The sequence below is a fragment of the Diabrotica virgifera genome, chromosome 9, assembly GCF_917563875.1.
Source record: "Diabrotica virgifera virgifera chromosome 9, PGI_DIABVI_V3a".
In the NCBI taxonomy this organism is placed as follows: domain Eukaryota; kingdom Metazoa; phylum Arthropoda; class Insecta; order Coleoptera; family Chrysomelidae; genus Diabrotica; species Diabrotica virgifera.
In genome coordinates this window covers 52,427,384-52,442,613 of record NC_065451.1, presented here as the reverse complement: position 1 = coordinate 52,442,613, position 15,230 = coordinate 52,427,384, and the positions used below count along the sequence as shown (strand labels likewise).

The following is a 15,230-nucleotide window of genomic DNA, read 5'->3' as shown; positions in this document are numbered from 1 at the left end:
CCTGGTTATATTTATATTTTCTAGTTTTACTTCCACTACCAATAATCTTTCGTTTATATATCTTTCACCTATTATGTTATTTGTCTTTTCTGTTGTTACTATTAGGCCTACACCTCCCGCGCCCCATTATTTTAAGTCAACTCCTGACCAATATAAGCGGTAATCCTCATTTAGATCTACTATTCCTCTACCTTTCTTTTTTATTTCAGTTACTCCCAAGTAGTCTATATTTTATAGTTTCATCTCTTCAATTATTTCCTCTTCCTTACCGTTAATACCTCGCACGTTCCATGTAGCCATTTTTATGATTTCCTTTTCATTTTTCTTATGTTCAGTATTTTTATATATCTCACCATTTTTGTTCCTCGCTATATTATAACAAATAATAGTTTTAATAGAAGATATTTTCAATTAGCTCTATAACAAAAGGGAGCGATCAATAAAAAATAACGGTTATGTATTTGTGCAATGTTTTGTCCTAAAACCGATTCCGAAATACTATCTTGTCTGTTTTCACCGTTGTCATTCTTTCACAACCAGCACAATGAAAGGTATTTAAGATTTTTTATATTGATTATACATACGTGTCCCGCATGTGTTCTTCCTGTTTTCTTAAATTTTTTCTTTAAATATGGCAATACCGACGTCAAAAATTCTACTTTAAAATCTTCTCACACCGTTGTAAAATGTAAATATGTACTTATAAATTCAAGTCGTTACTTGGGTCTTGTACTGTATCTGTCATTATTATATTATCATTTACAGAAAATCCATCACCATTATATAAGACATTAATAAAAGTAGCCAATTTCGTTATCTTAAATCTATGCATTTTTTATTCTTTTATTTTTTTTATGGAACATAGTTGTTGATGACCTGATTCATCGGCTAAGCGCCCAAGAAATCTGGAGCCAGGGTTTCGCAGACGATATTGTAATAGTGACGGGAAATACTTCCCAGAATTATTGCGGATCACATGCGAGATACCCTTCATTACATAGACTATAGAGAAATGGTATCTGAAAGAGAACCTCTCCGTGAACCCTTCCAAAATTAAATTGGTAGCCTTTACTAATAATAGAAAGCTTACTGGACTGAGAGAGCTTAAATTATTTGGCTAGGTAATGGAAAGAACAAAAATGAGGTCAAGTATCTAGTGGTAATCCTGGATTTCAAACTCAATTGGCCAGGGCCCCCGCAAGGCTGAGCGGCGCCCGCATGCTGGATATATTTTGGCGCCTGTTAAATCTACCTCTATCCAATTATGAAATAAATCTATAATTTTTTATTTTTTACTCGTAATAAAACAACAGAAATTGCAAGATCTCAAATTTGATTTTTCTTGTAATTAATTTACTGATAATGGCAAAAAAAATAAAACGTTAATATGTATATTAGTTACGGGCGTAGGCGTAAAATTTCGGGCCAATGTGTTTTAAATGCATTAATTTTTTTTCGAATCCTGAGAAAATTAATAAGTATTTTTGAAAAATTTTAACGCATAATGAAAGATTACATTATTACCGAGGGCCAAAAGTCCCTTAGAATGACCAAAAAGTTCTTTTGAATGAGATATTTCAAATTAAAAATTACACTAAATTTTTTCTTTTTCTTTTCACTCCTGTAATTTATTAAAATAAATATTATAGAAGTTTTCAGGGACTTTCGACCCTCGGTAATAATGCAATCTTTCATTCTGCGTTTAAATTTTTCAAAAATTCTTACACATTAGTTTTCTCAGGATTCGAAAAAAATTAAGGCATTTAAAACACCTTGGCGCGAAATTTTGCGCCAACGCCCTTAAATCTAGAAATCGATATCTTAAATCTAAATTGAATTAAGTGGGTGTGTTTCTAAATTTGACGGCATTCTTTTATATCTTTAAAGTCAATTTTATTGACGAGCTCTTGCTCGATTGTTAATATTACCAAACCAGATAATCTTTCCTGTATCATAGTACAGCTTAAACAATTTTTAAATGACTTTAATTTTGAAAATGATCTCTCACCAAAAGCAACAGACACCGGTAAAGTGAGGGTGATTCTTCATGAAAACAGCGATATTTGGTAAAGATGAAGTTAGATTATTTTCAAATATATATTGAAGGATATCAAGTGGATCTGATGAGTTAGGTAATTAAAGTACCCAATTTTAAAGCTTTTATCTCGCTAAATAAATCAGTTGCACCAATCTTTACTTTTGCCTCCGTCTTTACTGGATCAGTTATCATTTGTTGAAGAGCAAGACAATGTTTTAAAATATCACGATCACTTAATGTAAAACTATAACTGAAAAACCCAAAAACACTATCATAATAAGACAACGTATCAAATCTACTATTTAATGAATTTGACGAATTATTCTAAGAAATCTAATATTTTAACCGCGGTTTTTGGATCTTGAAATGTCTTTTTTCTCTGTTCATAATCTAAAAATTTTGGTTTATATTTTCGTCTCACGATATTTAACGAAGGAAAACCTTGTTCATCAGCAGCCAATTTTCCCGCTTGGGCAATTATTCCTTCAACAATATTTTCATCTCCGTAATTTTTTTGGCCATTGGCATCGTACAATTGATTTCACATTCATATTATAGTGTCATGTGTAATGTGTGTGTTGAGTAAATGTCTTGTTATATAGTAAAGTATATTTCATTGTCATTACAAAGAGACACTAATTGTATCCGAACGTCTGCACTCGCTTCACCGTTCCCACAGGGATAGAAATTATTTCTATTAACTGATTTTGAATAAAGAAAAATTTTATACTCAGCTGGGATTTACAACTCACAACCCTTGGATCCAAAGGTCAGCTCTCTTACCATTGTGCCACATAGGTCCGGCGATAACGGGCCTGCAAGTGGTGCACTGCAGGCGGGCGCCCCTATTTGGTGGGCGCCAAAATGAGCTTTTTGCTGCTGGTGTTACACAAAATACACACTAACTTTTAAAATCTAAGGGGGCCTATGCTAGTTTTGCAGGTGGGCACCTTATACCGTAGCGCCGAGAACCACAGAAGGGAGACTGTAATTTTTAAAATGATCAACTAGTTTTTTTAAATAGTTTTGACATACTTGAATGTCAATTTTTGTTACGCTTTGTATCATTTTGCTTATAATATTAATCTGGAATAAACATGATACCAAATAATCATTATGATCTCTATAAATAAATCTAAATGATTGGATATTTAATAGTAAAGAACTTTCTCTATGTCTACTCGCTCCCAGAATTTCAAAAACGGTAGTTTAGAAATAAATATAAGGGTACATAATATGTACCTTTGATTAGATTTGAAACTTTCGTGGATTTTTGAAATTAAAATAATTTCATAAAAATTTGCGATTGGAATTTTTTTGAGAGGGGATTTCAAATTTTGAAAAATAAATTTTGAAGGTGGATAGGTTGGATTTTGGGTTAAATAGATTTTTTAAATATTTTTTAATAGAAACACCCAATTTGACAAATAATACATGTTATAACAAGGCATAGACAGCAATATAAAGATAATATATTATATTATATTATCTTTATATTGCTGTCTACGCCTTGTTATAACATGTATTATTTATCAAATTGGGTGTTTCTATTAAAAAATATTTAAAAAATCTATTTAACTCAATATCCAACCTATCCACTGTCAAAATTTATATTTCAAAAATTTGAAATCCTCGTCTCAAAAAAATCCCAATCCCAAATTTTTATGAAATTATTTTAATTTCAAAAATCCACGAAAGTTTCAAATCTGGACAGAATATTACAACCCAACAAGTTTTGACCTGTAAACAAATTTTTACGATTTACGAATAAGTACTGCAAAATAGGTATTCCGATATTACTGTTTAAAAAAAAAATAAAATAATAGTAGTAAATTATTAACACGAAATATAAAATAAGATTTTAATTATTTTTTCGCTAATAACACAATATTTTTTTTATTTTTGAAATTTCTTCAGATGTTCGTTAAAAATGTAAAATTAAAATTGTATAAAAAATGAATGTCTCGGTAAAATAAATATTACTTATTTGCCAAACCTTCGGTTTGGCGCCCTTTTGGGGCTGCGACCGCGTGCGTCGCACGCGTTGCACGCCCAGTTACGGGGGCCCTGCAATTGGCACAATGTATTAACAATATCACCCATTGGGCTAAGCGACTCTTCTAGAACGTCAAACGAGTTGTAGGTAAAATCTGAAGATTGAAACCAAAGGTAATCTGTTACTAATAATTCAGTATCTTGACCTTGTCTGTGACCCTTTTCACAATCCTACAAATACAAGAGCTTCTAAATATAACACGAGTCTTGTATTGTACAGGAACGGCTTCATTAGAGGCTATTACAGGTCACCCTTCTCTGGAATTAAATATTTTGGTGTTAGCCTTTATGACAATCCTGAGACTCGGAGCGAACAATACTTGAAGGCCGAGTTATATATTGAATAGCCACACAAACACTTCTAGGACTATAATTGAGGAATCCATCTTTATAATGAACACAGGTAAAATGACACCAGAACCTATCTTTACTGAGAAAATTAACACCGTCTAGTCTAGAGTCTAGAGCAGGGCTTCCCAACCGGGGGTACGCGTACCACTGGTGCTACGCGGGAAGATTTCAGGTGGTACGCGTCACGTGTGTGAATCAAGCGATTACGCTGGACCTCTGTCCGCGAAAGTGCCAGTGCAGTTGTTGTGCTTCCATATTAATAGATGAAGCAGTTTTTGGTGAATCTTGGGACTTCAAAGGATAGAATTAAAAAACTTAAACCGCAGGCCAATTCGAAATACCACAAAAGCTACTTACAGTGTGGTTTTATAGTGAAGTGTGGCACAGAAAATAGTGACAATCCTATTCATCAATGGGTTGGCTGCTTTTTTTTAACCAAAGCATGAAGATCGAATAAACTGATCGAATTTTTTTAAAAGAGAATCTAGCTGTTATCTTTTTTGCATGACTAGCTTTCTAAATCTGATACTAATTTAATAAAGGCGTCCTACTTGTTAGATGTAGAATTGCAAAGGATGGAAAGCCTCACACAATAGGTAAGATCATTTTACTACCGGCCGCTGTAGAAATGGACCAAACCATGTTAAGAGCAAACGGCAGTTAATGAAACTTAAAAAATACCATTGTCAAACAACATAGTGAAAAGGCGAAATACTGATATGTCTTCCAATATTGAAGAACAACTTTCTTTAAAACTTCAAGAATGCACATATTTTGCACTTCAAGTAGACGAAAGTACCGGTATAATAAAAATAGCACAGCTACTCGCATTTTTACGATTTAAATTTTATAAAGAAGTTATAGAAGAGTTTTTGTTCTGCAAACCACTACACTACAGATGAACTCATATGTCAGGTAAATTGACAGGTCTAGCAGCAAAAATAAAGAAAATTGCTCCTCCTGAATCATACACTGAGAAGAATTAGAATTAGAAATAATTTAGTACTTTCTCTTCATGCCCCCCCCCCCCCCCTGTGTTTGGTAGTACGCCAAAATCTTCAAAATATTTTAGGTGGTACACAGTTGCTACAAGGTTGGGAACCCCTGGTATAGAGAACAAAAAGTCACAAATATTAATGGCGACTTAAAAATGGTTCACTGATGGGTCTAAAACTGCCCATGGTACTAGATCAGGAGTCTTTGGGCTTGGGCACATATGTAACTATAATAAATCTTACAGCCTAGGTCAATATACAACTGTGTTCCAGGCTGAAGTTGCATAATGAAATCATAGGTGGAGATTCTAGTGCTAAGCGAATTAACATTTATACAAATAGCAAAGCGGCTATTCTGGCAGTAAAGAACCCACTCATGAAATCAAAACTGGTGAGAAATTGCAAACATCTCCCCACTAGTCTAAGAGCTAGCAACGTTTTCGAGAAAGTATTTTAAGAATATTGTTCCCTACGCTTCCTCGGACAGCGTACCGGCCATCTGGCTGCTGATACAGGTTCCGTTCATTACTGCGCAGCACACCTGTACAGGTAAATACAACATTAGGGTGATTGATTAGTGTGATAAAGCTTAGTAGATCCGCTATAGTAATAGATAGCAATAAAAGTTAATAACAAAAATTTTAGCGAACTCTGAGCTTCACATTACAAAATTAGTTAGAATGTTACAGGGTGTTCGATAACATAGTGGCAGACCAAACTTTTGTTTTTTTTAAATGGAACACCCTATATTTTATTTTATATTCCAAACCTTCTTAACTTCCCCATCACAAAAATAAAAAGGTTTGATATGTTATACAGGGTATTTACAAACTTACAACCAATGTTCTATAAAAATCGTAATAAGTTCAGCTCTCTGTATACATAAAAACAAGAATAAAAAACCGCTAAACGCCGTAAAAATGAGTGGCGCATACAATATTCCAGCTACAAAAGAGCTGATATGAGTATTACGTGGCGCGAAAATGTATTTTTTCTTCAAACGTCAAATAATGATGACATTACTTACAGTCGGAAAAATGAAAGAATACCCATGAACGAACATATAAAACACGCTGTATTTTCCTGTCACCGTGTCACAAAGAAAATTGTCCAGTGCAAGTACATGTAACAATAATTATTACATGTACTTGCGCTGGCGAATTTTTTGTGCGACATGGTGACAGGAAAATATAGCGTGTTTTATATGTTCGTTCATGGGTATTCTTTCATTTTTCCTACTGTATCTAACTTGATCCTGTCAAAGTTTGATGTCTCCGCCGGCAGCAGTTTTTTTTTCCATTTCTTTACGGCGGAGGGAAAAATGTTTTCATGGCAACAATATGAAACATGTCACAAAGCAACAATACAAATGTCATTAACAACAATTAAACATCATTTTTATTTTTAGTAATATTAAAAGTACAATTAGTTAATGAGGCATTTTCAAAATTGAAACCGTGCAAAAATGTTCCCGACTCTTGATACGCATTGGTAATTTTTGATGATACTGATGGTCGAGCACAACTTTCAGCAATCATTCCCGATGTTGGCGAATCATGAGGGTTTAAAGTTTTTTGAGCATTATCGTTCTTATTTCTTATTGAATCCTCTATATATCCTTCGGCAACCGTGCTTGATTTCCAGCCCCCATGTCGTTTGAGGCATTCGAGATTTCCGCCTCCATCAATTAAAAGTGTTGCTGAAGTTCGTCGTAAAGAGTGACCCGCGTATGCGCTTGCATCGTTTAAATTTAAATAACTAGCTACTTTTTGGGCTACTGCGCTGATCGAATGTATTCCCATGACGCTTCGGTAACACTTTCCATTTTGGTACTTGATAAAAAATCGGTTTTCTGTGAAATTTTCAGGCCGCAGTGATGCATACTTTTTATACAGTTTAATGTAGTTTTGACCAATTATCGTAAAAGATCTAATTTGTCGTGGTTTACTGTCTGGGATTTTGATAATTATTACATTTTATTTATCCTCAATGTCCACAGTCGTCATTTTTACCATTTCGTCGCATCGACAGTCGCCGGTAACCCCAATTAACAAAACAATCTGAAATATTTTTATAATTTAGTAGAGTATACTACATGCTTTGCAATATAATTTTTTTTACCTTTAATCCTAAATACAACTTATCTGGCGCTTCAAACAAAAATTTATCAAACTCGTCTTTAGTGAAAACTTTAGACTTCTTTGCAGTATATCCTTCGCTTGTCTTTTTCAGAAAGGCACATAACTTTAAAAATTTGCTTATATCCACATTTTTTCTAATAACTAACTCGGATTTTATCATGGAGTATCGTGACCACATTGTAGAAGATTTACATTTATTTTCATTTTCCATTATATTAAAATATACCAGTAAAACGTCTTCGGTAACTTGCCGTACTCCTCTTGTATCGCACCACTCTTGGAAGTGCTTGTACGCTAACCGATACTTTATTCCGGACTTGGAGGGCCCCAAACGTGCTACTGCATCATTAGCCGCGGACTCAATTTCGTTTAGGTTTTCCATTTTCGCACTAAATTTGCGCTTGCGGTTGCAACAACAATAAGCTGTCTTTAATAATTGCAAACAACTGTCAAACAACTGTAACCAGGGAGACGCAAATCCCACCGACGACTTAATTATTTTAATTTCTAACATCTAGACGACTTTGATAGTTGTCACAGTTAATTTCGAGTAAAAATAGCGTATGAATTGTACTATTTATGGTTGAAAATTGCTACGTTTGAAGAAAAAATAGTATACTTTATTCGGCAAAGAAGCGACTTTTCTTGACTTGCCCTCTATTACGCGCCTCACTTCGTTCGGCGCGTGATATCGGGCGCGTCAAGAAAAGTCATGCTTCTCCGCCTCATAAAGTAATATACTATAATTTTGATGAAAAATAAAACTCTAATTTAATTTAAAAGATTTTTTCCATAATATTTGCTAAATTTGAAGTTAAACGCGCCACAAAAGGGTAACTTTGATATAGTTTGCATTTTGAGGCTCTTTTGTTGCGCGTTTTACTTCAAATTTAGCAAATATTATGGAAGAAATCTTTCAAAATGAAACTAGAATTTTATTTTACATCGAAATGAAAATACATTTTCGCGCCACGTAATACTCATATCAGCTCTTTTGTAACTGGAATATTGTATGCGCCACTCATTTTTACGGCGTTTAGCGGTTTTTTATTTTTGTATCAGAAGTTTTTCAAAGTTTTTTATAAATTAAATGTATGAAGTTTTTTATAAATTATGTATGAAGTAGAATGTAATGTTTCTTAATGTTAAGCGTTATAAATGGTCGCCTTTGTCGCATTCTCTCCCAAATTAGCTAGTAGTTATTACACCAAAATTGTGATAAGACAATCCGAGTTTATATCCCAGCCATCCTAATAATTATGGCCCGCAAATGAACTCGGATTGCACGATCAATTTTAGCGTCGTAACCACTACAACCACATAAACCACTTCGCCGATGGTTAAATGGATTATACTTTTGGAGCTCGATTACTTCTGAACGGCTTAACCGATTTGGATCATCAAACATGAGTTTGAAACGTATTGACAAGTAGTATCTGATGCATCTAAGGTCAAGTTTGATAACTGAAGGTATTAAACGAATTATTGAACTTAAAAAACCGTTTTCCCCATAAGAAATAGATTTGATCATATTAAAGAACCCTATACCTTAAAAACTCGAATTTTTCCAGATATGAAGTAAACACCGTTAGACGCGGCTAGAGTCCTCCTACAAACGCTCAGTTATTGGCGTAATTCGTAGGTTGAAATTTTGAGTAATTGTCAAAAAACCAAAATTTTTAAAGTTTAGTTTTTCAGTTTTTCAACTATACTGAGCCGTGTGTATGTCTAATCCTAACCCCTTAGGCACCATTTGAAAGCTTAACTTAACACTATTGATTTTGTATATTTGCCGTTTTCGTGTCTTTCTTTGAACCTAAGATATATACGCCCAAAAAATATGCAATTTTTCATCTACCAAGCCCTATAGCTGGCTTACGGGTGGCCAAAAGTCACAAACAACACCGGTTCTGAATCGACCCTGACCACCTCTTAAAACACAGAAAAAAAAATTCAGATCGGTGTAACTTTTCCACATACATACTGTTGTGATCTGTTTTCTATTACTTTTATTTTAATTAGTATTTATTTAATTAATTATTGAATTGACGAAAATCATACAAAATAAATTAAGAAAAAATCTAAGTGTGCCTTTTTGTTATAAAAAAATAACTAAATTATCTTAGGTTATACTTATCCTTTCTCGTGGCTTCAGTATCTCTTAGTGGATCCTTATCGGGATAAAATGGGAAAAGGAAATAAATAGAAAAATCATAAATAAGCACATACAAATACCTTTATTATCAAAAGTAATGCTCTGAAAATCTATCAATTAAATCCTGTGGGCATAATTGTCCAAATGAAACTTTTACCATATAATTAATCTAATTCAAACAAATATTTATCGCTTTGTTCCTGATACCATTAATAAAATAAGCTAAACAAACAAATTTAGGTATTTGCAAAACTACTTATACTTCCTATTAAATTTTTGAAATGTTGTTATCTTAATTCATATGCTTTTACGCAAAATTTTTAACTTCTGATTATAAAGAATATCTATCACATAAGTTATTGACTGACCTTTTTGATTCACACACAATGATGTCTCCTCTTGACCCAAACAGCTCTTCCTTGTTGATTATCTTAGGCTACCAATCAAAGCCCTCTCCGTTCTCAGCATCAATCCAGCAGTATACCAGCAACTATTTCTCCAAAACACAAGCCAGGCCGCTTTTGACCAGTACTCTTTCAATAAACTCCAAAACTCTCTCCTCTCTTTCTCTCAATAATAATCTCCTGAGACTCAAGTATCTTTTTTACTTGGTGTCACAGATAATTTTAATTACGATAATTCTTGTAACTTACTCTCTTGGACTTTACAGAATCAAAGAGATATTTCTGCTTGATTTGATTTGTCTCTCGTTCCACTTTTCAGCTACTCTCCACTAACAGACAACCACTAGTACTTGCTTCTGAACTATCCGCGAAAACTATTCGACTGCCCTTCTCGGATGCCGGCCACACAATAATCTTTCTTTTCCAAACTGTCTCAACATTCCAACCTCTCTTTCCCCATTCCAAATTTCCAAGCCAATCAGAAATATTTCTCTTTCCACCTTCCTCTTTTTCATTCGAAAAACCCAGGCATTCTTTCAAACAATACTTCTACTCATCCTAATCACTTTACGGAAATTATACCAATATTCTTGTGCTTAAACAAACAGACTTAAAATTCCAAATATCTTTACCTTTATTTTCCTCAAAACTAATAATTACAGCTACCTGTGGACCTTACCTTTCCCGTAACAAACAATCTTTTTAAATTATAATCCGAAATAAATTGTATTTTCACTTCACTTTATTTACAAATGTCTTTAAGTCTTTAGGGAAAAACTCATTAAGGATAGACCCACTGCGTAAAAGCTACCTTTTACTAAATAGTTACAAATCAATATACAGGGTGTATCAAATTCATGTGCCGCGTTATAATTAAAAAATTAAAATTTTTACTCTATCTTTGATTGATAAAGTGATACATAATAATACAAACATATCTACAAACATTTTCCCTTTTTTAAATAAAAATTGAGTCATACTTCTGAGCTTGGTAACTTTTGAATGGTATAACCGATTTTCAAAATTAGACATGCGCTGGAAGCACTGATCAGTGCTATCAGAAACAGTAAAGGCCGAACTTAAATTATTGAAATTTTTGGGAGCTTTGGGGACGAGAACGAAAAACAGACCCTAAATGGGAAGGGCCGTAAACTCCACACCCTTGGACCAAAATGGAGATTTGACATATGGATGGGCGAGTCTTTTCCTAAACTTTAAGATGGAATTTGGTCCGATTTTCAATTCAGTCAGATTTAGAAAATCGAAAATTTCGTGTATATATTAGTGTCGCATGTAGGGGTAGGTATTGTGCGCCACTGACGAGAACTGCCATTCTCTGGTAATAAACACAACAGCATATGGTTTATTGGTGCCATATTTTTTTTTTATTGTCAAAATTTATAAAAATGGTAGAGACCTAATTAATAACTTGCTCTGAAAAAAGAAGATATCTCGAAAACTAACAAAAGACATAGAGAACCTTATATAAAAATTAAAGTACTGGTAATTTTCGATAGTGATATAAAATATAGCGTGTTCCATTTAAAATTTCTGAGAAAAGAATGTACTTGCGTTTTGACTCACCCTGTATTCGATATAAAGAAAATTAGAAATATCAGCAATTCTTAAAGATTTTCGCAATCAACACAAAATATGGCACCAATAAACCATTGCTGCAGCTGTTGTGCTTATTTTTATTTATACAGGGAGCTGAACTTGTTACGATTTTCATAGAAAATTGGTTATAACTTTGTAAAAGCCCTATATAACATAACAAACCTTTATATTTTTGTGATGGGGAAGTTAAGGGAATTCGAATATAAAATAAAATATAGGGTGTTCCATTTAAAAAAAAGTTTTGTCTGCCACTATGTTATCGAACATCCTGTAACATTCTAACTAGTGAAGCTCAAAGTTGGCTACAATTTTTGCTATTAACTTTCATTGCTATCTATTACTTATAGCGGATTTACTGAGCTTTATCACACTAATCAGTTACCCTGTATATTGAATTTAAAATTTATTTAAGACGAAACATTTGTTTGTCATTATTTTTAAGTCACAGAAATGTCTGACAATTATAATTCATATTTCTAATATTGTTTAAAAAGTAATGACAAAACAATTTTTCGTCTTAAAATAATTTTAAATTCGATATATTTACCTGTATAGGTGTGCTGCGCATTAACGAACGTAACCTGTATCAGTAGCCAGCTGGCCGGTACGGTGTTCGAGGAAGCATAGGGAATAATATATTAAAGAACCAGTTGTCTTAAATTACTTGTTTTTCCGACGTTGCTAGCTCTTGGTTCACAACAAGCTAGCAAAAGACAATACAGTGTCGTTACTATGGGTGTCGGGTCATAAAGAGATGCATGAAAATGATCGAGCAGATATGTTGGCAAAAAAAGGCTCGAGAGAAACTTTTTAAAGCCCAGTACTCTTCTGTGGCATCATTAAAGATGCTACGAAAAACTGGGTTCGGAAATGGCTGATAAGAACCCATCAATAGAAATGGAGAGCAACTCAAGAACAAATCCAGACTAAAAAAGTCAAGAATATTGATAAAAAACCACGTATACAAACTACGGGATTCTTTCCCTCAGATATTGCATTTCTATTAGTGCTTTAAATTTCTTTTCTTATGTACACATAATTTGTTTTCTCCTGCTTTTTTCGCATACTTTTGCTTATGTTATCTTCTTAACGATTTCTCTCCATGTTTTCCTCTCTCTCTAGTTTTTCTCCGCCATTCTCTGACTCCTGCGTTTTTTAAGTCTTCTTCAACTTCTTGCAACCATTTTGATCTTGGTCTTCCTCTTTACTTTCTTCCTCCTGGATTCCATTGTATCAGAGCATATGTCACTGCTTCATCTCCTGCGCGCCAGATGTGACCTAACCATCTAACTCAGCATTGCTTTATTTTGGTCACGATATCTTCTTTCAGTACTTTCCTAATCTCTGCATTTGTTCGGCTTCTATATTCATTTTCCTCTGTTCTGATTGGTCCCAGTATGGTTCTCATGATTTTTCTCTCCACTATTCTTAAGTTTTCTTCATCTTTTTTAGTCATCGTCATTGTTTCTGCTGCGTATAATATTATTGGTCTAATTATGGTGTTATACATTCTCATCTTGGTTTTAATAGTCAGTATTTTGTTTTTAAGTCGTGTTTTATTTGCAAAATATGCTTTATTCGCTGCCAATATTTTTTCTTTTATTTCTGGTATTCTTTCACCCGTTTTGCTTATTGTCACTCCCAGGTATTTGAAATTTTCTACATCTTCAAACTCTGAATTTCCTATTTTGGTTTTTCCTTTTATTGATGTTTTCCCTAGTCTTAATATTTTTGTCTTTTCTTCATTTAATCTGAGTCCCATTGTCTCACTTTTCTCTTTTATTTCTTCTAGCATTTCTTTAATTATGTTTCTGTTCTTTGCAATAATAACAATATCGTCTGCGTAGGCGATTATTTGTCTACCTCTTGTTCTTAGGTTCCCTTTTTTTTATATTTCGTAGTACATATTCTAAAGCTAGATTAAACAGTGTCGTGGATAAGGCATCTCTTTGTTTCACTCCTTTATTTATAATGAATTCATCTGTCTCGCCTCTTTGCGTCTTTATGCTAATTTTGTTAGTTGTAATTGTCATATTTATTAATTTTATGAGTTTATGTGGGATTTTTAATTTTTCCAGGGCAATCATTAGTTCTTTTCTCTTAATCGAATCAAATGCATGTTTGAAGTCGATGAATAGCATTTCTAATTCTAGTTTGTATTCATTTGCTTTTTCCATTATTTGTTTTATCGCGTGTATATTGTCGATCTTCGTCTGTGAATCCACATTGGTATTGTCCCACTCTCTTCTTCGTGATTTTTGACAATCTTTTTCTTATTATTGAAGTCAATATTTTATACGTTGTGCTTAGTAATGTTATTCCTCTATAATTTTCACAAATTTGTTGGTCTCCCTTATTAAATCTTACATTATCTTACTAATCCGTCTACATTAAAAGACTTACCCACCAAAATCTATAAAAATCGTTCTAGCAGTGTCCGAGAAATTACCGTGTTTCCATACTTTTTCGCTACTCTGTATATTTAATTAATACTATGAAAAATAAGCAATCTGAATATTATTTTTAAGATTTCTCATTTATATAAATATTGACTTTTTATTCTAGGAATATTGTTTAGAGGTATAGATATTCGCCAAGACCTCGATGACGAAGGTAGGCCCAGTGGAAACGTGAAAATTACTGAACTAGATATTTCAGATGTTAAAGGAAATATGACAGACAAATATGTCAGATCAGTTTATATATGGTGTGGTCCAGACGGATGTGCAAATTGGAATTGGTCAGATATTGATATAGAAAATGCAGAAGTTGAGAATGCTTGTAATTTTTTGCCAAATAATTGGTCTTGTTGGTAAAGTAGTGCAAGATAACAGAAAATACAGTGTACTGAGAATCTTACTTCTGTTTGTTTCCTCTTTAGAAGTAATTCCTTATTTCCCATCCTTTATCCTTTCATCCTTCATAAAGGAGTAGCGACGTTCTACTCCAAGGCATCCAAAAAGGGCAGCCGAGAGTGCATTTAAGAAGAAAGCGGGTGAAATGGCAGTTCCACTTAGTGTAATGAACTAAAAGGAACTCAACCAGTGACCGCCAGCAGGCGGCTGGCCAGCGGCAGTTATGCGACGGAGTGGGTCGGAACTCTACCGAGTTCAAGGTGCTCTGTAGTGAAGAGGTGTTTCGCCGAAACTGTAACCGCAATGAGCGATAGTTGCCATCTCCTATCCGGAGCTGGTGGGTGGGAAATATGTCGGAGCAGTTTATATACGGTGTGCTCCAGACGGATATGCAAATTGGAATTGGTCAGATATTGATATAGAAAATGCAGAAGTTGAGAATGCTTGTAATTTTTGGCCAAAATAATTGGTCTTGCTGGTATAGTAGTGCAAGATAACAGAAAATACATTATACTGAGAATCTTACTTCTGTTGGTTTCCTCGTTAGAAGTAATTCCTTATTTCTCATCTCTTCATAAAGGAATAGCGACGTTCTACTCCAAGGCATCCAAAATGGGTA

The 15,230-nt window shown here is 33.8% G+C and overlaps 1 protein-coding gene across 1 annotated transcript in view; it reads left to right on the top strand.

Moving 5' to 3' along the window:
• LOC114327200 (polygalacturonase) overlaps positions 1-14,615 on the top strand; it is a 58,900-nt gene extending 44,285 nt beyond the window's left edge. The window contains exon 4 of the mRNA XM_028275734.2: positions 14,322-14,615. Coding sequence (XP_028131535.1) covers positions 14,322-14,572 — 251 coding nt within the window. The 3' untranslated portion in view covers positions 14,573-14,615. The remainder of the gene's footprint in view (positions 1-14,321) is intronic.
• The last annotated feature ends 615 nt before the right edge of the window (positions 14,616-15,230 follow it).